The sequence below is a fragment of the Urocitellus parryii genome, chromosome 6 (assembly GCF_045843805.1).
Source record: "Urocitellus parryii isolate mUroPar1 chromosome 6, mUroPar1.hap1, whole genome shotgun sequence".
Classification (NCBI taxonomy): Eukaryota; Metazoa; Chordata; class Mammalia; order Rodentia; family Sciuridae; genus Urocitellus; species Urocitellus parryii.
The window spans coordinates 125983405-126009025 of NC_135536.1; the positions used below are offsets into that span (position 1 = coordinate 125983405).

A 25621-nucleotide genomic window follows, 5' to 3' on the forward strand; every position below is an offset into this window, starting at 1 on the left:
CAAATTATCCTAAAACACCAACAGGATCCATGTGAAGCCTTTTAATATACTTACTGTGATCCACAATATATGCTCGACAAATATTATTCTTTCATTCCTGGACATCATTTAGAACCCTAGGACTTTAGTACTCTTTGTTTTCAATAGTTGATAGTTTCATTTGTACACATCCTTACTTCCATCTCACCAGGTGCCTGCTATCTTCTGTAATCCAAGATGTTTCCTTTTAGCTTTCAACAACATACAAAGTTCAGAAAAAAAGAATTACCTCAGAATATCAATGAAAATAAAAGACATTTGAAGAAATGGCAAAGTTCTATACTAGAAAAGGCATATCTATATGTTCTAAGTTTTTACAAAAAGCCAAGATCTTTTTCAAGAATAATGTGCTCTGTAAAGTCTAGTGAGGCACACTGACTAGATTTCAGAGTGTCAATTTAAGCTCAAATTTTGAAATCATCATATTCAGACAAGGTCCTGTGTCATCATGAACCTAGTCAAGGCCTCACAATATACTCTTATTTCTACTGATAAGGTTATATTACCTTGAAGGGTTTATGTTTCTGTCTTAAGTGCAGCTAATGTGGTTTTCAGTGTCAATTTCAGATCCAATCACTGAATAGGATCCACACTGATGACACACCATGAAATTCAGTGACCAAATTCTTCCCAAAATTCAGTAGCCAAATCCTCTCTTCCCTTCAGTTATCAACTAAGTTGACAAAAGGATATCATAAAAGCCTGAAAAAGTTTCAACATACAAATAACCCATGAGACTCAGATTTCATTCTCCTACCACAAAAAATTAAATAATCATGATAATATGCCTTGCTTTATTTCAGAATATTCACATACTGAGATTATGTGTACAAACAGGACCAAGGGAACTAATATGCAATTATGAGTAAGACAGTAAGATCAAATAGATAATAAGCACTTTAAAATTTCGCCCATTATATCAGTAATGGCTATAACCTACTGCTTGTTGAAATTCAATAAAGATAATAGTTGAGGTTAACATACTAACAACAGTGTATTGTTTTCTTTTTGGGGGGTGGTGGAAGGTGCCAGGGATTGAATTCAAGGGCACTCAACCACTGAGCCACATACACAGACCTTTTTTATATTTTATTTAGAGACAGTGTGTCAATGAGTTGCTTAGCACCTCACTGTTGCTGAGGCTGGCTTTGAAGTTGTGGTCCTCCTGCTTGAGCTCCCAAGCTTTTGGGATTATAGGCATGAGCCACTACACCTGGCACTGTATTATCTAATCTTTGAAACAAGATGTTCAAAGTATACTCATTGACATGTATGACTAAAAATAATAAAAATACCAAAAGATGATTGTGAAAATTCCAAATAACACTATTATCATATTGTATATAAATCAATTTCCATCTTAATAGTGTGCTATAAGGAATAATCTCTAACAAACCAAATCCCCAATGCATGCACTTCTGACTTCTAAAATCTGACATGATGTAAAAAATGAACTATTGAATTTAAGAAAGTAGAGGGTTCCCGGGCTGGGGATGTGGCTCAAGCGGTAACGCCCTCACACGTGCTGGGCGCTGGGTTGGATCCTCAGCACCGCATACAAATAAAATAAAGATGTTGTGTCCACCGAAAACCGAAAAATAAATGTTAAAAAAATCTCTCTCTCTAAAAAAAAAAAAAAAAGTAGAGGGTTCCCAAAGTAACTCTCAAAACTCTTTAAGGAGCAATTCAAATGACCTATGAATATATTATACTATAAACACTACATAACCAACTTTAACACAGCAGTTAAAAGTAATATCCAAGAATTCTATTTCAAACTAATATTCAAACCACTATGAATAAACTTATCAAACATTATATACAACTTGAATCTATGGAGTCATTAGTAACCATGCAATTCAGGAAATCAGAAAATTATTGTCTACTTATTTCAGATGTGACATAAATTCACTTGAATATCAGAATATAGGATGATTTCTTTGTTTTTGTTTTGAATTGAAGCCAGGGGTGCTCTAACATGGAACTCTATCCTCATTATCAGCCCCTTTGTTTTGTTTTTGCTGAGACAGCATGTGGCTAAGTTACTGCAGCTGGCCTAGAACTTGAAATCCACAGGCATGCACCACCATATCTGACAATGATTTATAAGTATTTATTAACAAGGATGTTTGAAGACTGATGTCAATATATGTCCATAATGGAACTCTAAAAAAGCACAGATCTGGCAGTATAAAGCAAAATATTGATATATTTATCTAAATCCACTCAAGTATATGAAAAGATTCCCGAGTCATCTTCTAGTATATAACCTACAAATAGGGGTCTTGAAAAGTCCAAGAAACTTCAGGCAAAAATGAGTAGTATTATCACAATCCAAAATAACTATCAGAAGTAAGCATATTACAGAACTTGGGTTGTAGCTCAGCGGTAGAGCACTCACCTAGCACAAGTAAGGCACTGGGTCTGATCCTCAGTGTCACATAAAAATAAATAAATAAAACAAATGTATTGTGTCCACTTACAACTAAAAATAAAGTATTTTAAGAAAAGAAGTAAACATCTTTCAGAAAACAGAAATCTTGAAATTCACCTATAACTTGCAAAAAAGCCATTTCTAGTTAAGGGAATAGCATTAGAAAATAGAAAATCTATCAATCAAAATCTAAATAAGAGGCAAATACCCAAACCAGAAGTCCTATGCAAACATGAAATATTTAGCTATAAAATAAAAAGAATTGCATTATAATAAATAAAGAATTGAATTATAAATATGTTGGTTTAAAAAAAAGATGGGGGCTGGGGATGTGGCTCAGGCGGTAGCTCTGGCATGCGTGCGGCCCTGGTTCGATCCTCAGCACCACATACCAACAAAGATGTTGTGTCCGCCGAGAACTAAAAAATAAATATTAAAAATTTTCTCTCTCTCTCTCTCTCTCCTCTCGCACTCTCTCTTTAAAAAAAAATAAAAAATAAAAAAAGATGATCAGAAAACTTGTTTTCATATCACCCATATACTTCTAAGACCAAAAGTATCTATCATGTTATACACACTGTCTTAATGCTTGTTAATAAAACAAAATTGCTTTAAAATTTATCAACTCTGAAAAATAGCATCAAAAAACAATATTGCATCTGTTATGAGTTTCTTAATCAATTTAAGATTTCGCCACTTCCTTAGTGGATAGCTAGTGGTAATAAATCCTAGAAACTACCTTTAGTAGGGATAGTCACTTTGATGGTTCCTTTTCCTTGGGTGCACTTGCAAGTAAATAATTGAAAGGACAGAACAGAAGACATATGTACAATCAACACTAGAAAAAAATTCAATAGAAAAATAAATACAATCAAGGGTTGGGCTCAGTTGTACAGTGCTTGCCTAGCACATATGAGGCACTGGGTTCGATCCTCAGCACCACATAAAAAATAAATAAGTAAAATTAAGAAAGCATAATTACAATCAACTTACCATTCTTTATGTAGTTAACATGAATCTTTAATAGCAGTACACAAGGAATTAGTTTCCTACCATCAATATAGGTAATTCACTCACTAACTATTAAAAATCTTAGCAGCAAAATCACCCCATCTTACTCACTCCTTTTAAAAATGAATTTTTTTCTCCATAACAAACAAGAAGGAGATATTAGGGTATTCCTTAACTATTTAACTTAAAGACAATTTATTTGTCTCCATAATTTAAATACATCACTATTGATATGGTTAGGAATATTGAAATATAAATTTTAGTGTGTAATTTACAAAGTGTCCTTTTTACATTTTAATACAACTTAATTATCTCGAATTGCAAATCTGTCTCCCTATAACAACAGTCTGCCCTTCATTTAATATTTTATAAATGAATACTTACATGCAGGTAGACAATGTTTACCTAAGTCAGTTTGAGACAACAGGATCAGATCTTCTATTCTGATTTCAGGATACTGTAAAAATTGATTAACTAAGGTAAATTTCCAAGGAAAGGCTATCTCTTGTTGCAAATAATTGAAATTAATGAGCACAGAGTCCAAGTCAGTGGCACAATTTCCTTCAGTAAATATTGTATCCTTACAAGGCCTTGCATTCATCTCTACTTTATTTTAGATATTGTAACATAGTAAAGTAAAAAGCAGAAGACTATTTATGAATTCATAACAACTTAAAGCCCCTGTTTCATGAGTTTCCTATCTGCAAATGTTATCAATCAACACTGGTCATGCACAAAGTAGAAGAAAGTCAGAAAGCAGAAACAAATAGCACAATCATTTTACCTTAAAAAGTATTTTGAATAAATTCCTTAATAGGATTCAATACCAGAAAAAATGTTTTCACTCTGACCTCACCAATATAAATAGGCAAAGAAAAAATATACAAGTATCTCATGGTTTAATTGCTCTATGCATTTATTGTCTATTATTAATGCAGAAAGGGGACAAAAAGCTCACAAACAATCTACACAATTCACAAGACGCAGAGCAGGGATAAAGGTGACTTAGATGAATCAACAGTATTCTAGGGTCTTGGTGGACGCATTCCTGGGGGAGGTGGACCTGGAAAACAAAAAATAAAACAAAATTCAATGAAATAGTCAGAAAAATAATATATATATATGCATTCAAAGCCCTGGCTGCCACTCTCAAGCTCCTATAATCCCAATTCACCTCTAATTCCTGGTGGTGGGGGCCTCATTCCAGGAGGAGGCATGCCTATTGGCGTCCCTCGAGCAGGGGGAAGCCCAATTGGTGGGCCCATAGGTGGTCTCATACCAGGTGGAGGAGCCATGATGCCTACAAAGAAAACAATTCAGAAATAAAGACCTTATAAGTTGGCTCAGGAAAGTTAGACTTCAGCCCAAAGTAATGAGAAGAAATGAGCTGGGTTCAATCCAGAAAGAAAGAGGGAAAAGCAGCAGACAGTGAGGATCAAATAATTTCTTTTTAAATATTGCTCTTGTTTGCCATCTCCAATTCAAAAAGAATTCCTACTCTTTCATTAAAAACTAATTATATACTCCCAAAATCTCTAATTGAGCATACTTAGGTTGTGTCTGAATCCATTATCTAAGTCAGTTGTTGTTGTTGTCTCAAACTGACTTAGATAATGGCATATGAACTCTTGGAGATACAAATTATTCTTTTTCACAAATCCCATACCTGGTGGTGGGGTTGCTCTGCCTACAGGTGGGGGTGGAGTCCCCCGTCCTGGTGGGTACTGTGTTGGGGCTCCAGCAATGCTGGCAGTAGCAGCAACAGCAGCAGCTGCTACAGTACCTCTTCCTTGTGGAGTCATTACCTGAGAGGGCAGAGCCAGGAAGACAATAAAAATGAGAAGAAACATGCTCACATTTTTAAACACAGAAAATAAATATTAGGTATGTCCTCTTAAATGCTAAATAATTACTGCAATTTTATACTTGTCTCATTCATATTTTATTTTTGCAGCACTGGGAATGAAATCCAAGGGCTTAATCACATGTCAAGTGCATGCTCTACCACTGAGATACAGCCCATCCTGAGTTCTGCATTTTTTTTTAATCTTGGTATTATGGGCTGGGGTTGTAGCTCAGTGGTAGAGGACTTGCCTAGCATGTGTGAGGAACTAGGTTCAATTCTCAGCACTGCATATAAATAAATAAAGGTCCATCAACAAATAAAAAATATTTTTTAAAAATCTTGGTATTATGACATATCAAAGCAGCTATTCTTCTCTTTTTTCCAAATCTGACATGTACATTCGTATTTTTGTGAATAAGCAAATAATAGTTTTACTCCTAACAAGGTGGCTTTAAATACCCAGTAACCATTTTAAATAACTAGTTTTATTACCTTGCTTTTATATTTATGTTATATTCTATAACATATACTGCTTAAACAAATACACATTTTTAAATATCCTCAATCCAGGGATCTACTCACATTTCCCCATTAAGCTAAAACCCTTTCCTTGTTACCCACCTGCTGGGATGGACCTCCAACTCCTCTGACAGGGCCTGCTAATCCAGCAGGAGCCTGGGGAATTGGTACACCAGCTGGTACTCCTCTGCCAGCTGCCCTCCCAACCCCAGGACCTCCTGCAGCTCCAGCAAGTGGCACCCGAGCAATACCAGTCTGAAATAAGAAAATTTATAATGTAGAACTGAATGACTTACTCAAGTTCTCAGCACTTTTATACAAAAACCAGTTTTACCCACTATGTTCCCAGGCCACCCACCTAACATTAATTTCAGCACTCAAATGGAAAAAAATGAGTATATATACCATGGAGATAATTCTCCACATATATATTTTTCAAATTGTTAGGACACATACCATGTGGAAATAAATCGACAACTCCCATGATTACCTAGGTAACCCAGCACATAAAGTAACCCATCAGAAAACTTTTAATTCATAAAAGTTCAAATATTAGCTAGCATCAAGTTCTGAACACATTTGACAAAAGTATACTATATTGTGCTTCCCTGGTCCCCCAATTTCAGCCATCTCAAAGAATACAATATTCTCCCATATTTAAATTATTTCCTTTTATATACCAATTAAGAATAAAACAACAAAATGAATTACAGTAGATGGGGTAGAGAGAGAAGAGATTCTAATGTATGAAATATGAGATGTCAAGAGCTTTGTAATGTTGTGAACAACCAATAAAAAAAAAAGAATAAAACAACAAAAAATTACTTTCAAAGACAAAATTTTAAAGAGCTCTGTCCTGCCCTGCATCTTCCTTACATCTTTAGGGGGTGGTCCCTCCACAGTCATGGATACCAAGTTCTCCCCACGCAGCAACACCAGACCTAAAACCCGCTTTTCTTCACGCTCTGGCTGCTTTGCATTCTTTGGCCTATGAATAAGAAGAAATTTTAGTGAGAGAAATTTTAGCAATCCTCAAATTATTCATTAAACACAAGTACTAAATAAGACAAAAACTAATGCCAAGATTCTCACTTAAGTTATTCCCTATATGAAACATTCAGACTCAATTTACATATATAAATAGCAAAGCTCCTTTCCTATTTTAACTATTGTCCTTTCCAGAATATTTCCTGGATATTACACAAATATTACAAAAAGTGAATTACTTTTGTAAAATACAGATGGAAATTATGAGACTTAGCCTTTTAAGGTAGGCAAAATTTTCAACTCTATTTCCACATTAAAATGGAAAATAGGACTGGGGTAGTGGCTCAGTGGTACAGTGCTTACCTAAAATAAATAAATAAAATAAATGTCTATCAACAACTAAGAAAACATTAAAGAAATGGAAAATAAATTTTTAAAATCACTTTTAACTAAATAAATCTTGAATACAAAACTGAAATAAAAGAAACAGTAATAGAGAGAAAGGATACCAAATGGTATTCATAACACAATTTCCAAACCATGGACAATTATTTTCTCTCCTTCAATGTAAGACTGTCACAGAGGACAGTCAATTAATACTTCTAATTTTTTGAAATACATATAATTTGATATTTCAATCATATTGTGCTGTTTTATTCTCAGTAATGCATGATTGTTTTTGCAAATTTACACTAATACATTGGATGCAATGCCTTTAAAGCTCTAACCCAAGTCAGACATGACATTAAGAGATTAGACAATAGACTGGCCCTGCTATAGTTTCTCTACATGAAAGTCACCCTTTATAAACTCTACTTTAGCTCTGCCCTTGGATTTTCACTGCTTTTGCTTCCAACTGTTACCCAATCCTCAGACTTACTTGATTTTCCTGAACTCATCACAATCACAGAGGATCAAATTCATATGCTTGTCAAAAGCCTTAAAGGTGCCAATGAAGATTCGGCCATCTTGCAAGATACATCTCATTCTATAGTCAATGTGCTGCAGCATCTTGCTACTCTTGCCCACAGTCTGGAATTATTAAAAGGAATGTCAATAGTCAATTTGTCTCATTTCTTGCCTGCTCCCATATCAATCCAAATCTGGTTTCCTTAACAAGTCCTCTTCCAAGCCTTTTCTGCATCATTTCTTCTCTCTCACTAAATATACTAGACCAAATTTTGACCCAGGACCACTAGATTCTTCTAAGAAAACCTTTACTTCTTAAAATTTTAGGCAGTTTTCCCATCATTACTCATTATATTTTTTTCTGAAATCCCTCAGCTCACAGTTGGTTACCTTTTAGAACTATAATCTCTCTACCCTTCCCAAATACTACCTTTTTTCTGATCATTTGATTTTATAAACTGTTTGTTTTACCCTGAACAAATCTATACCTAAAATAAAACTACAAATCCCATCAACCTAACTAAAGCATAATGCATAGTATTTCTTAGCTTTGTAAAGACATTCAGATCCATAACACCTACAACAATATTCAGAACTTCCAAATTCTTGTTTCTCCACATTTTCTTTCGTTTTTGTTCCCCTACAGCACCATTTTAGATATTTATCACAGTAACCCTCCCATGTGAGATTTTAATATAGAGTCATGATCTCCCTATATTAATATAATGTGATTCTTTGTGGTATTATAAAACAATATAGAATGTTTATTTTTTTTGATACGTCAAGAACCAATTTTGATACTCTTGGAGAATGCATGCTCTATATTTTCAGAATCATGAAGTTTTTATTATGATACTCTATCCAGATAATTTTCATCTATATTAACCAACTGATTCTTTTGTCCCAGCAACTTGGAAGGCTGAGGCAGAATGACTGCAATTTTAAGGCCAGCCTCAGCAACTTAGCCAGACAGTCCTTAAAACAAAAAAAGTTAAAAAAAATTAATGGGCTGGTGATCAATCTCTGAGATCAATCTCTATACTTTAAAAAAAGGAGAAAAAACTTTCCTAAGTAGTCTGTAAGTCTTCAGAAATTAAGAGTCACCAATGGGCAAGATGGTTCCTTAAAACAGCAATGATCACCAAAAACTACTTCTGTATTTTCTTACATCATAAGTTATCTTTCTCTTTTCAGCATGATTTGTATAACTTGTACAACCAACCAATAATAGGAACCAGACATTTCTCATCTCCAGTTTTTTTTTAATACAATAAGAATACGTCTATGGATATATTCTCTTTCCTAACTTTTAAAACCCAAAGCTCCTCACACCTTGGGAAACTATTATTTTGGGCCCTTATAGCATCTTACCACCCCTGTACTTTAATGTACATCTTACCATGATTGCTGTTCCACCAAAGCCGATGTCAAAAATAAAATCTGGGGATCCTTAATACCTAAGGGAAGGCTTGGTACAGATAAAGGTATGATGAAGGTTCTCTTATAAACAATGCAAGCTGGGCAGAAGCTTCATAAATAGTAGACAGAGCCTGCAGAGGAAAGCATGTTATAGCTGCACTGCAACATATCATATTTTAAACAAGTTAATTCTGCACTAAAATCACTGCAACACACATTCAAAACATCCCTCCTCTCACGCTGCCATAGCAAGAGTCTAACAAATTTCAGTATTCCCTCATCTTAACTCTCACATTTGACACACCTAGAGAAATAAAACTCATTTATTTTACCTTCTAATTCTTAAATGTTCCAAGTAAGCATGAATTCCCAATTCCAAAATTTATATCAATATCTCAATTATTCCTGAATTTATTCAATTTTCAACTGCAAGGTTCTCTTTCTTTCCCCTAAATCCTGTTCCAAATGATATTAGGTAATCTTTCTTCACCAAATAATATGAATCTGCTTAAGACTTCCTATGTAGTCAGTTATAGCCAGTACAGTACAGGGTCTCAAACTATTGACCATAATAATTGCAAAGTAAAACAGCAGCTTCACATCATATGATAGATGAGTAGTCACTGTGTATCTTTCTCAAATGAAAGGACATAAAAGCAAGGTAAACCACCTAAGATCAATCATCATAGCAAGGTCAAACTTTTATAAAATATAAACTTTGAAATCATCATAAACTTGAGACTCTCTACAGAAAAATGTACAAAATATGATTACCAATGACATAACAGGAGAAAATACAAATGGGACATATTCATCTACAAAACAATGTGAATTAAAACCACATGACCAGGGTACAGTGGAACATGCCTATAATCCCCACAATATGGGAGGCTGAGGTGGGAGGATTGTAGATTTAAATCCAACCTTGGCAACTTATCAAGACCCTACCTCATCATGAAAATAAATAAATAATAGATGGCAAGCATACACATGCAAAAATATTTCCTTCAAAACTTTTATTTAATGACAAAAAATACCCAAAGGGGGCTGGGGATGTGGCTCAAGCGGTAGCACGCTCGCCTGGCATGCGTGCGGCCCGGGTTCGATCCTCAGCACCACATACCAACAAAGATGTTGTGTCCGCCGAGAATTAAAAAATAAATATTAAAAATTCTCTCTCTCTCTCTCTCTCTCTCTCTCTCTCTCTCTCTCTCTCTCTCTCTCTCCTCTCTCACTCTCTTAAAAAAAAAAAAAAAAGTACCCAAAGGAAGTATGAGAACCTAAGTATGTTTTCATGTTACTAAACGCTTCCTCAGATGCCCTTAAAAGTGATGACATAAAATTTAGGAATCGTACTACAAAAAAAAAATAGTTTAAAGAAGAAATAAAATTTTCACTAAATTTATACTCTACGCTCTGCACTAGGATAATTAATGTTATTACACATTCAGATGCCAAAAATGTACCTGTGGTCAGACATAGTAGCACAAGCCTGTAATCCAAGCTACTCCAGAGGCTGAGGAATAAGGAAAATTAGAGGTCAGCCTGAATACTTTAGGTACACTCCATGTCAGAATTTTGAAAAAAGTAGCAGGAACATAACTCAGAGGTAGAGCACTTGTCTGGGTTGAGTCTCTGGGTTCAATCTCCAGTATGCAAAAATTTTTTTAAATAAAATATAAAGCGTGGGTTGGGGATATAGCTCAGTTGGTAGAATGCTTGCCTTGCATGCACAAGGCCCTGGGTTCAATCCCCAACACCACTAAAAAATTAATTAACTAATTAATTAATTTAAAAATAAAGGGCTGGGGCTGTAGCTCACTGACAGTGCACTTGCCTAGCATATGTGAAGCGCTGGGTTTGATCCTCAGCACCACATAAAAATAAACCACATAAAGGCATCCTGTCCCTCTACAACTACAAAAAATTTAAAAAATAAAATATAAAGGAACTCCTGGTTGAATAGCTCTCATCCAAAATGTTTGCTACCAAAAGTCCAAAAGTGTTTCAGATTTCATGTTTTAGACTCTAGAATATTTGCAAACACATCTTGAGATACACAGAAGGCAGTAACAAATGTCAAATTCAAATTAATTTGTTTCATATACACCTGGGTAGCCAAAAAAATTGCTGGGTTAAAAAAATTTAATCTGTGGACACCTGCTCATTGAAAAATGCCTTTACTCTGAAGAACAGTTGGGGACAGTGATCAGATTCCAGTATTTATTTACAAGTCTATGTAATTATTACAAAATGTTGGGTATAAAGGATTCAATGAAATGATTTCTCAGAAAAGCTGTCTCTTCAGATCTCAGTTCAAAATGATGGCTATAAACAATCCGTGTTAACTCATGTTGAAGATGTTGAAGAGTAACATTTCAAAAAACAAAAATAAAATCTACAGAGAATTAATCAATAAAACCCTTTTCTTCTAAAGTTTTATTTTCTAAACAAATAATAATTAAATAACTGAGCATGTATGTGTGCATGTTTGAATGTACAAGTAAATCCTAGGAATTTGGGCATTGTAATGTTGAAACAGAAAATAATTGCAAAATAAAACAGAATACTAAATCAATATCAAATTTGGAATGTCTTTTTTCCTATTAAAAAAAGTGAGCAAGAGCTGGAGCTATGGTTCAGCGGTAGAGCACTCATCTCACATGTGTGAGGTCCTGGGTTCGATCCTCAGCACCAAATAAATAAAAGTAAAGATATTGTGTTCACCTACAACTAAAATATTTAAATTTAAATTTTAAAAAAGTGAGCAACCAACAAAAAATACAAACTAAATAAATATTCACTACATTGAGAAATTATGGATAGTATCTTTGTTACATTGCTGATTCCAAGAAGAAATACATTAGAGAAAACATGAAAGTGAGAAAAAGACAATAAAAAATAAATAATTAGGGGGACTGGGGTTATGGCTCAGTGGTAGAGCACTCGCCTAGCATGTGCAAGGCCCTGGGTTCGATCCTCAGCACTACATAAAAATAAAATAAGGACATTGTGTCCAACTACAACTAAAAAATATATTAAAAAAAGAACTATAATTGAAAAATAAAAAAATTAGTTAATAAGCATAGGAAAATACTTAGATTCTCTTAACACTCATTGCTAATGAATGTGTGATGTATTTACAACTTTCATTTATGCCAAAATTGGTCAAAGTGAAAAGTGACATACTACATTTGGAAGGTTAAAAAATTAAAACAGTAAATACTTTAAAACTAGACACACACACACAAAAATGAAGTCTATCACAAAATGTAATTATAAAACATTCACTAGGGGCTGAGGCTGTGGCTCAGCGGTAGCACACTTGCCTGGCATGTATGAGGCACTGTGTTCAATTCTCAGCACCACATATAAATAAATAAAGGTCTATTTGACAACTAAAACATGAATAAATAAAACATTCACTAAGATATTTAATGCCCATTCATAAAAATTTTTCATATAAAGTTGATAATCAATGCAAAATAAAATATGAATAAAACTTTCTGAAAAGCATGCACTATGAAATGTTTGGAAGTGACACAAAAACATGTCAAAATATCAGGGGAGGGACAGTAAGTTTAAACTTCTATTGTTTTAAATGTCATACAATGTGCTTATTTTATGACACTGATCATTACAGTATCAGCTCTAACCTGGTTTTTTGTTTGTTTGTTTCTCTTGAAATCAGCTAGCTTGATGTTCCAGTATTGCTTTAACCACCTCTTGGTGTCTCAGCTAAGAAGGCCTGTCTCAGTTCCGCCTGAAAATCCACCACAGGTACTTGTTGCTGCTGAGAACGCCTTGGGTACAAATGACACCTATTAAAAGAACACAATATATATATTTTCTATCTATATTTATATTCATATATATATATTATATCTATATATGTGTATATATATATATATATACATACACACACATATAAATATAAATACACATACAAGATACATCTTATTAATAAGATTTTTGTCCATGTGCAATTATATGAAATAAAACACAAAGACCCTTAAACTTACGAAGGTTCTCCTTTATGTTCAGAATAGACCATTTTTACCTAGTAAGTTAACTATTAACACAAAACACAAAATCTTGACACATAAGTATGTGCAAGAAACTAGCAGATACTTACCCAATCTGGAAATATTTTCAAAGAACTATAAAACTAAGAACTATTACTCCTGTAGAAATACTATTAGTACCATATCTATCATTCAATTTCCAATTATTCTAAAATGCTTACTCCCCTGCAATAGAGTGAGGGTATTTGCTTAGCATACATTAATGATGCATAAAGGCTGTCTCATCTGAAGCATTTTCTTCATAAATAAATACCTAATAACTTGCAGAGTCCATGAGATTTGAGGGCTTTCAAACTATGTGATTCAACCATCTGTACTAGTAAGCAGGGAATTCTATAAGAAAACCCTCCATACACCCTGTGGGACAGTAACCTTGCTGTGAATCTAATAAGAAAGAGATGGCCATGGTGGTACAGTCCTATAATCCCAACTCTGGAGGTCAAGATAGGAGGACCACAAAATCAAGCCCAGTCTCAACAGCTTAGCAAAGCCCACAATAAATATCAAAAACAAAGGAGATGCAGCACAGTGGTAAAGTACTCTAGGTTCGATCCTCAGCATGTGCACATGCTTGTTGTCTCTCTCTCTCTCTCTCTCTCTCTCTCTCTCTCTCTCTCTCTCTCTCACACACACACACACACAGACACACACACACACACACACACACACACAATAAATAAAGGAAATTATAGTTTGCTGATCAGGAAAGGTCTGCTATTGATATTAGCAATTTTACCCTGTTGGTAAGGGGAAAAATGATAAAATATATTTGAAAATATTTAATAGCACTGGATTTGGAAATGAGACTGGTACAGGTTTCCACTTTTTTCTATATATTTTCCATTGTGTGTTAAACATGCTGTTAAATAATAAAGAATTTAAGTCAGGTGCCATGGCATAGACATGTAATTCTAGCGACTTAGGGAGGATGAGAGTCATAAGCTCAAGACTAGACTGAGAAGTACCTTGGCAAGACCCTCAGCAACTTGGGATAAATAATAAAAAGGACTAAGGATGTAATTCAGTGGCAAAGAGACCCTAGATTCAATCCCCAGCACATACATACATACATACATACATAAAATTAGCTGGCCTCTGTCCCAGGTTATCAGGAAGTCACATCTAACTCCTTGGAATTTACAAAAAGATAGAAATATCTTTATTGTTCTTGGTGGTTTATGCTAGTGAGATAATTCAGATTGGGATATGGCCAGGCCCAAGAAAAAACAAACAAATATTAAAGAGAAGGCTTCGGAACCTGACTTCCTAGGATAGGATGGAACCTAAAGACTGATTTCAATCACATGACCAATGTTTCAGTTAATTTTGTCTACATAATGAAACCCCAACACAACAGTAGATTTCTGAAGTTCTGTTATGTTTTCTAATGGGTTTTATCTACTAACATACAGAGTACATCCTGAAAGAATGTAGCTTTATGTTTGAGACCCTCTCAGACCTTGACCTACATTCATTTGTAAGTTTTATAAATCTTGTACTAAGTTGTAGTGTTTGCCTAGCATGCATAAGGCTCTGGGTTAAATCCCCATAACATTTTTTTACAAAATCACACAGATATACATATAAAGAATATGTACACATATATAGAGAGAGGTATTTGTGTGTTATGTTTTATTTTTAAGTTCTGAGACATTTTCCCAAATAATCAAATCTGAAAGCACACTGGGAATCACAGATTCACAAGCTAGCTGGATCAGATGTATCATAGCATGGGAACCCTGCAGCTTATGGGCTAATGTGTGAATTAAGGACAATCAAATGGAGAGAATATTAATATCTGTGATGTGTGCAATAATTCAAGTTAGTTGGCCTCAGTTACATTTAAATTTTCCTACCCCAATCACCAAATAATAAAATCTACCCTACCAGTGCTGGGAGATGCATGTTAGGCAAGCATTTTATCACTGAGCTATATGCCCAGGTCTGAATAATAAATAATCTAAGTATTCCTCATCTCAATCTCACTGTTGCCAAAAAGCAACCAGTTCTCTGGTCTAACAAAATCCTAAAACTGTTGCAGGAAGAAGGAAAAAAAACAACTTTGCTTCTTGAAACTTGAATTAAGAGAATTTCCTATTAAGTATCTTCCTTGGTTAACTCTGGGAACCTAAAGACAACTGAGGTTAAGAATGAGAAAACAAGGGGCTGGGGATGTGGCTCAAGTGGTAGCATGCTCGCCTGGCATGTGTGCAGCCCGGGTTCAATCCTCAGCACCACATACAAAGATGTTGTGTCCACCAAAAACTAAAAAAAAAATAAATATTAAAAATTCTCTCTCTCTTTAAAAAAAATGAGAAAACAAGATGCAGGCTATATAGCATTACACATCACAAAAAGCAGAATATTAATCAGGAAATACATTTGAAGGTATACCTAAAATAGATAAAGATGACTCTCCAACCCTAATTACCTCAAACTGAAAATATATCAACAGGGAAGATATTATCCCAAGAACAAGAGATGATGTGGTGACATATCTAATGAAAGACAAAATTACCATCAATTCCACGAGTGGAACAAAAGTCAGCACAGTTCTATTCATACTCATTAGTTTGTATCTTGTGCTATTTTTATTTAGTTTTGTATTGAACTTTCTAGAATGAATAAAATGATAATTATTTAGGGCTGGAATCAATAGAATCCCTCTAGGCAGAATGGACTCCCATCTTTATTGTTTGGGAGAAGGTAGGATATTAATTGGATAAATATCAATGAAGATTCAGTTTAATAAAATATACAAGTACCTGGCTTATGAAATTTTGAGCTTATATATAAACCATGATACAAATTCTATTAATCCTACATTTAGACACAGGGTCTCTGGTTTAATTCCTAGGTCCTTGATCCATTTTGAGTTGAGTTTTGTGCATGGTGAGAGATAGGGATTTCATTTCATTTTGTTGCATATGAACTTCCAGTTTTCCCAGCACCATTTGTTGAAAAGGCTTTCTTTTCTCTAATGTATGTTTTTGGCACCTTTGTCAAATATAAGATAATTGTAATTTTGTGGGTTAGTCTCTGTACCATTGGTCTATCAGTCTGTTCTGGTGCCAATACCAAGCTGTTTTTGTTACTATTGCTCTGTAGTATAGTTTAAGGTCTGGTATAGTGATGCCACCTGCTTTACTCTACTTGCTAAGGATTGCTTTAGCTATTCTGGGTCTCTTATTTTTTCCAGATGAATTTCATGATTGCTTTTTCCATTTCTATGAGAAATGCCATTGGTATTTTGATTAGAATTGCATTAATTCTGTATAGTTCTTTTAGTAGTATGGCCATTTTGATAATATTAATTCTGTCTATCCAAGAGCAAGATAGATCTTTCCATCTTCTGAAGTCTTCTTTAATTTCTTTCTTTAGTGTTCTGTTTTCATTGTAGAGGTCTTTCACCTCTTTTGTCGATTCCTACGAATTTTTTTTTTGAGGCTATTATAAATGGGGTAGTTTCCTTCATTTCCCTTTCAGAGGATTTGTCACTGATGTATAAAAAAATGTGGCATATATACACAATGGAATTTTACTCTGCAGTAAAAGAGAATAAAATCATGGCATTTTCAGGTAAATGAATGGAGTTAGAGAAGATAATGCTAAGTGAAGTTAGCCAATCCCCCAAAAAAACAAATACCAAATCTTTTCTCTGATATAAAAAGACTGATTCATAGTGGGGTAGGGAGGGGGAGCATGGAGGAATAGAGGAACTATAGATAAGGCAGAGGGATGGGAGAGGAAGGAAGTGGGTAGAGGATTAGAAATGATGGTGGAATGTGATGGTATTATCCAAAGTACATGTATGAAGACATGAATTGGTGTGAATATGCTTTAATACAACCAGAGATGAAAAAAGTGTGCTCTATATGTGTAATATGGATTGCAATGCATTCCGCTGTCATATACATATATATATATATACATATATATATTATATATAATAAAAAATCCTACATATATATTTCCATAATCTATTTACTCTAAGAATGAAGAGAACTGGAAAATTATACAATTTCCCTAACTCAATACTCATCTCAGATCCTGCCCCCAATACAGGAAGGACTATGAAGTTTAATATATAACATACACAGTATATATCAGAAAAACTCAAGTTATGTTTTCATCAAAATCAAACTGTTTCCACAGATATGAACAAGACAGACAGATAACTGGAGAAGACCACTTCATCCCAAAACAAGATGAGCATGAGATCACTTGTATTAATCTAGGTTCAGAATGTATAGAATAAAAACTCTTAACAAAACACAACAAACACAATGGAACTCCATTTACTAAAAAGATCCTCCCTCAACAGATGCCCTTCCCCATAAACTCTACCACAAGCTCTCTAAACTCTACTGGAAACTCTAGGAACATTCAAAACTTTGGAAGTTAAAGGGAGGTTTTTGTTTTTTTTTCTTTTTTTTTATTATTGGTCTTTCAAAATATTACATAGTTCTTATTACATCATATTACACGGTTTGATTCAAGTGGGTTATGAACTCCCACTTTTACCCCGTATACAGATTGCTGAATCACATCAGTTACCTTCCACTGATTGACATATTGCCTTTCTAGTGTCTGATGTATTCTGCTGTCTGTCCTATTCTCTACTATCCCCCCTCCATTCCCCTCCCCTCCCCTTTTCTCTCTCTACCCCTTCTACTGTAGATCATTTCTTCCATTTGTATTATCTTGTCTTACCCCTCCTTTCCTCTTATATGTCATTTTGTATAACCCTGAGGATCGCCTTCCATTTCCTTGCGATTCCCCTTCTCACTCCCTTTCCCTCCCACCTCTCATCCCTGTTTAATGTAAATCTTCTTCTCAAGCTCTTCGTCCCTACCCTGTCCTTGGTTACTTCCCTTATATCAAAGGAGTCATTTGGTATTTATTTTTTAAAGATTGACTAGCTTCACTTAGCATAATCTGCTCTAATGCCATCCATTTCCCTCCAAATTCTATGATTTTGTCATTTTTTAATGCAGAGTAATACTCCATAGTGTATAAATGCCACATTTTTTTTATCCATTCATCTATTGAAGGGCATCTAGGCTGATTCCACAGTCTTGCTATCGTGAATTGAGCTGCTATGAACATCGATGTAGCAGTGTCCCTGTAGCATGCTCTTATTAGGTCTTTAGGGAATAGACCGAGAAGGGGAATAGCTGGTTCAAATGGTGGTTCCATTCCCAGCTTTCCAAGAAATCTCCATACTGCTTTCCAAATTGGCTGCACCAGTTTGCAGTCCCACCAGCAATGAACAAGAGTGCCCTTTTCCCACATCCTCTCCAGCACTTATTGTTGTTTGACTTCCTAATGGCTGCCAATCTTACTGGAGTGAGATGGTATCTTAGGGTGGTTTTGATTTGCATTTCTCTGACTGCTAGCGATGGTGAGCATTAAAGGGAGGTTTTTATGTTGAAGCACTCCCGGGTGCAGGGAGGCTGAGGTAGAAGAATTGTAAGTTCAAGGCCAGTTTAGGAATGTTAGTGATACTGGTATCAAAATGAAAAAAATATATATATAAGCCAGGCACAGTGGCACAGGCATGTAATCCCAGGGACTTGGGAGCCTGAGAAAGAATAATCCCAAATTCAAGGCCAGCCTCAGAAACTTAGGGATGTTCTAAACAACTTAGCAAGACCCTCTTTCAAAAAATTGTTTAAAAAGGGCTGGGGATGCAGCTCAGTGGTAGAGCACTTGCCTAGTATAAACAAGGCCCAATCCCCAGAAACTCAAAAATAAAAACACACTCAAAAAAGAATTTTAATTCCTAAAAATTAGAAGAAATGGAGAAATCTTTATTCTCACCAGTAATTTCAAATGTGCTAATCTTTTGGGCATGGCAGCATACGCCTGTAATCTCAGGGATCTGGGAAGCTGAGGCAACGGGATTCCAAGTTTAAGGCCAGCCTCCATGATTTAGTAAGACCCTCAGCAACTTAGCAAGACTCTGTCTCAAAATTTAAAAAATGATGTAGCTCAGTGGTACAGAATCCCTGGGCTCACTTCTCAGTGGCCCTACTAAGTAAAAAATAAAATAAAATGTGCAATCCTTTGACAATCTTTCATATATACAATGATTACGTAACAACAATAAGACATTAACTGTTACCTACCTTCTACAATTTAAAAAATACTACAGTTAAGGAAATAAATTATTATACACTGCATTTTAGAATGATTGTTCATATCCTCACTGTTAGAAGACAAGGAATGCAAACAAAATAAGTATCAAGTAGGTTAATAATTAAAATAACCCTAATCTATAAAATAATATAGAATTACATATATCACTATAGCAAGATCCCCAAGACATACTGTCAGAAAAGAATCACAAATCGCAATGTATACAAACAGACATATAAGCATGTATAGGATGAATTCTGAAATGATAAATACCAAGTACTTAAAAATTATCTCTGGAGTGGGAAGGGAAATGAATTGATAGTGGGTTTTTTTTTTTGAGAGAGAGAGAGAGAGAGAGAGAATTTTAATATTTATTTTTTAGTTTTCGGCGGACACAACATCTTTGTTTGTATGTGGTGCTGAGGATCGAACCTGGGCCGCACACATGCCAGGCGAGCGCGCTACCGCTTGAGCCACAGCCCCAGCCCCGATAGTGGCTTTAAGATGAGACTCTCTAGGCCGGGCAGAGTGGCACATACCTGTAATCCTAGTGACTCAGGAGATTGAGGCAGCAGGATTGCAAGTTTAAAGTCAGCCTCAACAATTTAGTGAGACCCTAAGCAACTTAGTGAGACCCTGTCTCTAAATAACATATTTCAAAAAGGGCTACGGATGTGGATCAGTGGCTAAGTGTCCCTGGGTTCAATCCTTGGTACCAAAAAAATGAAGAAGAGACTCTTTAGTGCCCCAACACCCTTATCCTGTTCTAGGACTTAGGGTCTCAGGGACACTAGACAGGTGTTCTATCAATACCTGTTCAATAAATCTCACCATTTTACCATATCATCTATATTACATTCATGTGTTTTTTGTTTATTTTTAGTCTCTCCATTCCATGATATTTTTGTTCTAAACTAAAACATGATTCTGACCTCAGTTGGTTCTCAGCCCAGACTGTACTCACTCTTGATTGCTCAGTGAGGCTGTCCTTCTACGTTTGACTTGGACTTCCACTTCTGGCACGTGCTGTTCTGTAGTTCGTCTCAGGTGTAAGCGATCCCTGAAATAGATACAAAAGAATTATTTGGTAGACTTCATCAATTTATGAAGCAACTCATGATTGACTTATGAAAGTGACCAAAATCCAATTAAAACAAAATAAAACTAAAATATTAGAAGATCTTTACCCTTCAAATAATCAGGATCTTGACTATCACAGACAATCTGGTTTGAAAAGATCAAGAAATGAAAGACATATTCACTTCCATTTATATTTACTCATCTGTACAGAAAAATACTCACACACACACATTCAGTAACATATCACCACTCCATACTCATTCTTCTGGCCAAAAATAGCAAAGCTAATTCCAAAAGTGGCTTGGGAAGCATATTTTAAAATCATAATAAATAGCATTTTGTATAGTGAAATTATAGAACATTAAGTTTAAAGGGAAAAATGTCTATTTTTAAAAAATGGAGCCTAAATTAGAAAAAAAAAATATATCCTATGCTTTCACAGTTATATCAAAATGAATCCTATTGGGCTGGGGCTATTGCTCAATGGCAAAGTGCTTGCCTAGCATGTTTGAGGCAATGGGGTTCGATCCTTAGCACCACATAAAAAAATTAACAAAGGAAATAAAGGCATTGTGTCCATCTATAACTACAAAAATATATTTTAAAAAAATGAAAAGTAAAAACTAATGGGATACCACAATTTATTATTATATCATTTCCTATAAAAATGTTTGATATACTTTATATTTTAAAATTCAATAAAGACCTCAGGAATTTTTAAAAATTAGCTAACAGGAAAAATACAAAATGGGGCTGGGGATGCAATCCCTGCTACCACAAAAAAAAAAAAAATAGCTAACAGTAGATCCTTCCCATCTGCACTTCCCTAATATAGGAAAGGTCAATGCCTCCAAAACAAAGAGAATTATGAAAAAGGAGAATTCTGGGCCAGTTAGTACTCAGAAATTGCTACAGAAAAGGGGTAATTTATATATACTACTTTTACCAGTTTCAGAGGATGTCATCTTCAGCACAATTACTCAAGTTCCATGCCATAAAAGTGGATGGAAAGATAGTGCTGATCCATACAAAAGAAATAAGATTAAAATTTTATTGTCCTTTGTCATGATAGGGCAGCACTTATAATTCTCCCTGGAGGATTATGTGGCTCAGCAGTAGTGCACTTGCCTGGCATGTGAGGCGCTGGAGTCAATTCTCAGCATCAAATATAAATAAATAAAATAAAGGTCTATCAACAACTAAAAAAAATTTAAATAATAATAATAATTCTCCCTACAAATGGCTAAATAACAACATAGTGACAGATAAAACATTTATAATGCTATCCATATTAAATGTGAAATTTGTTGGAAAACAAAAATGAACAATTAGAAGACAGTGGGTATAAGAGATAAAAATGTAATAAAACACTGATCAAATAGAAAAGGGAAATAATCTAAGCTAACATCTTGCTTTGAACAGCAAGTTTTCCCTCAATCAAGCTTCCTTCATCTAAATCACTTGAAGAATTGCACTCCTCCTTTTCAAAAAGCCCCAGCAAAGTGCCTAATGGATCAGAGACCTAAAAATCTTCAGATGCCTTGAAACAGGATGAGGTCTTTCCAGTGATCTGCCATATTGGGATGGTAAGTCAGAATCAAAGACTACAAAATGGCAGGCCAGCCTACACAGTTTTTTATAAAGAGTCAAAGGACTCAGAAGTTCAACCAAAATATATCTGCAGCAACATCTTCCTACAAGCCAGCAAAAAATGATCAAATAATAAATACTGCCCACAATATTCTATTTTTCTAACTACTAAACATAGAAAACTCCATAACAAAGCTTTTCAAGCTAACTAGATTTGCCTTTTTAATTTCAACTGAAGAAAACCAGACATAGTGCTTAACAAAGATAAATGAAAAACATGATTAAATGAAGGTAAGCACAAAGGAAAACAAAATCCCTAAAGGAAAAAAAGGTTTTAAAAAGTAATGGTATATAATAATCCTATCATTTGGTTCATTATTCTTTCTCATCAAATTTTCACAGTAGTTCCAACTTCAAAAATTATCAAAAGCTTAATTTAAAAATTCTTCTACAGGCAATAGTCTTGAGCAGTGATTCTGATCCCATGCACATCCCCAAACCAATAGGGTTCTCACCACTTTTCTGATTCTGTTTTCTTCTCTTTTAACAAACACAACTGTAAGATCATAGGAGCCCAAGATTATTCAATGTTTGGCATGCTCCTGATTCCCCTACTTTAATAAAATTATCTCTTTGGTGGACAAAAAATTGGACATCAGAAGATTAAACAATTTACACTTGATGGTAGATGCAATTATTAAATTATCAAATCTGGAAAAGGAAGGGGAATGTGTAAGGGGTTACTGAATGCACTTTGAAATTAGACCATACAAAACAGTAAAAGAACAATCTACAAAAATTAAAAGGTGACTTTGAAAACAAATTTGACATCTCCACCAGTGATAGAGGCTGCCTCAAGCAGCACATCAGATACTCTGGTGGATGCACATTTGATGTCCTATAGACCCTTACCACACCAGTCTACTTCAGCACAGAAAAGGAGGGTCACAGGACAGCTGTGGAGACTGCAAATTCCTGACCTCTCCTTCATTTCACACTCCTTCATCCACCACACCCCTACCGTGGTACTGTAGGGACACGCCTGCTGCCAAGTCTTCTGAGTATGTGCAATCCTGCCTTCTTTCCCCCACCCTCCACTGCGACACAATAGGGAATGTGAGGTAAAACAGCAGCTGTTATAGCATCCAGGTGAAGGGATGGCTTCTATCCTCTTCAAGCAGATGCTGCATAACCATGTTCTCTGCTACCAACCGCATGGCAGGTAGAGATAGCTATCCTCCCCACTGCGCCTGCGCACCCCGCACCCTTCACTGCAGCACTTTGGGGAGGGGGCGGACACCTCACCCAACATTTCTCCTACCTCACCCAAGCACTTTCGAGAGCATATGGCTGAAATTTCAGCAGGGCAAAAATGAGAAAACAGGTGTAAACAGTGCCATACCTGCTGTGACATGATGAGGAGGGGGCGACCACCCGCCCCACCCTGCTGCGCCTGCGCAGACTATTGCCTCTGCAGCAGCGGCCATCTTTGGGAAAGTGCACAATGGCGGTGACGCAAAATATTACCCTCTTCCAATCCTGAGATAGCCTTTGAAAACTATATTAAGATAAGTAAAAACAATGAAAAACAATGCCTCTGTGGCATCACCTCACACATATGTCAGAAGATGCACAACACTAAATTGTGCACGCCATTTCCCTTTCTTACACGTTAGCCACCTAAGTGAAGAAATCATAAAGGAATAAAATAGACGAGAAAAGCAAACTAAATTTCTGTAACTAGCACTTCATTGTAGGGGCACAGCAGCTTAAGAAAGCAAAAAGCACAATCATAAAAATCAAAATGCACAACAGCCAAAGATCATGTGGAAATTAATGTTCCTTCAAAGTCTCTACTTCTGTCTGCAACCATCCGTCCTCTCACCCCCTCCCCCTCCACACCAGAGGTCATTCTGCTGACCCACTCAGTCACTTCGGACACCCAGCAGGCCCTGCCATTACTGCCATATACACCAACGAACGTTCCCCACACTACCACTGCCACTGTGAGCACCCCAATGTCGCCCACTACATCCACCACTGTTTCCCCACTCTTCCCACTCATATCAGAAACCGTGCTGGCCTCAACAACAATATGGGCTCTCCAACCTACCCTCGAGCCCCCAGCCCTCCAATGGCCCTGCATTACCTGCTGAACTATAGCTGTACCATCTCCGTTACAAGCCAAATCAGAATACTCCAGTGCCCCGTAGATACCTGCTGTACCCTCCCCCACTAACTTCACCTCGGCATTACCCCCTACCAGAACTACTCCGCGGTCACCCTGGCATAAACCCCCAAACTGCACCAGGGTCCCCTCAGACAACCGCCCAAACTATGTGGCATTGAATTCCTTCCCTAAAACCACGGTAGTCCCCTCAGTACATCCACTTCCATCCGCGCTACAGTAACCTCGCCCTATCCCGTAAGCTAAATCACTCGGTACTATGGACCAGCGCGGCATGGTCACCTCCGCATACCGTCCCCGAAACTCAGAGGCACTGTATACCTTTCCTTCATGGCGCCGAACGGTGAGCCCCACCCCTGGTCATGGACAACTCAGCGGACCCTCAGCGGTCCTCGGTCACCCTCAGTATTCCCCCACAAGACCGCGGGCAACCCACTGTAACTGCCTTGTATTTGAAAGGTAAAGGTTCACCCACGAAAGGAACTGTCGCGGCATTACAGATGAGAGGATGCGGCAAAATGCGGCACGACACCAAAGAACAGAAGAGATAAATTCCAAGCCTCCAAAGGTGTCTATCTGGTTCTCCAAAACAAAGGGCTAAAGGCCCTGAAGTTCCAGTTTTGTACAGTACTCCATTTAGTAAACAACAAATGAAAATTCCCCAAGATAACAGAAGCCACCAAAACGGCTGACCTTGCTCGCTCCATCGCGTCGCTGACCGCTCCTCAGGCCGAGGAGCCAGGCATCTCCAGGGGCCGCTCTGCTCTGCGCAAGACTGCCGCAGCGCAGATTTACTGCACCTCCGGCCAGCGCATGCGCACCAGTTCCCCCCCAGTGCTGCACATGCGTGTCTATTTGCCGCAATGCAGAGGGTCCCACGTTCTCAAACCAGAATGACCCGAGTGCATTGGTTATTGGGCCCCAATAATCCACATCTCTGATGCCTTAACTGAAGGACTTCAAAAACCACAAACATCTAAAATTAATGAATCTGTTTGCCTATTTTTGTTTATTTATTTTAATTTTAAGATTATAATATTAGGTATTTCTGCTTTTTTAAAATATTTTTTAGCTGTTATTGGACACATGCCCTTATTTTATTTATTTTTATGTAGTGCTATGGATGGAACCCGGTGCCTCGCACATGCTAGGCGGGTGCTCTACCGCTGAGCCACAACCCCAGCCCAGGTATTTCTGCTTTTTAAAAATAGGTGTAAAGCTGTGAAGAAATAATCCTTGGTTTCAAAGAAGCCTTTGCCGATGTCACAGCCAAATAATCCTGACTTACAGTCTTTATCAGGTTTTACTCTATGCAGTAAACAAAACTGCCTCAGAAAAGTTAAATTAAGCAAAACCACAGTCAACACAAATAT

The 25621-nt window shown here is 36.3% G+C and overlaps 2 protein-coding genes and 1 non-coding gene across 4 annotated transcripts; all 3 read right to left on the minus strand.

Annotated features, from left to right (window-relative positions):
* Window positions 1–420: 420 nt before the first annotated feature.
* On the minus strand, window positions 421–494 carry LOC113199057 (small nucleolar RNA SNORD107). The gene has a single exon (XR_003302923.1). It is a non-coding gene; the product is annotated as a small nucleolar RNA SNORD107 (small nucleolar RNA).
* A 3923-nt stretch (window positions 495–4417) lies between these two features.
* LOC113199050 (small nuclear ribonucleoprotein-associated protein N) lies at window positions 4418–9233 on the minus strand. The gene is made up of 7 exons (XM_077799706.1): window positions 9145–9233; window positions 7717–7868; window positions 6726–6837; window positions 5952–6104; window positions 5151–5289; window positions 4659–4784; window positions 4418–4547 (listed from the first exon to the last, which is right to left on the minus strand). Exons 1-7 carry the CDS (start codon window positions 9145–9147, stop codon window positions 4510–4512), a joined length of 723 nt encoding a protein of 240 aa, XP_077655832.1. The 5' UTR covers window positions 9148–9233; the 3' UTR covers window positions 4418–4509.
* On the minus strand, window positions 9145–25051 carry Snurf (SNRPN upstream open reading frame). Of its 2 annotated transcripts, none has more exons than XM_026411933.2 (4): window positions 24942–25051; window positions 20355–20450; window positions 12821–12985; window positions 9145–9213 (listed from the first exon to the last, which is right to left on the minus strand). In XM_026411933.2, the coding sequence occupies exons 1-3, from the start codon at window positions 24953–24955 to the stop codon at window positions 12880–12882; spliced, it is 216 nt and encodes a 71-aa protein (XP_026267718.1). In that variant the 5' UTR covers window positions 24956–25051; the 3' UTR covers window positions 9145–9213; window positions 12821–12879. The 2 variants fall into 2 exon arrangements, with proteins under 2 accessions (XP_026267718.1, XP_026267717.1); XM_026411932.2 differs by having other exon boundaries at window positions 9211–9295.
* Window positions 25052–25621: the final 570 nt, after the last annotated feature.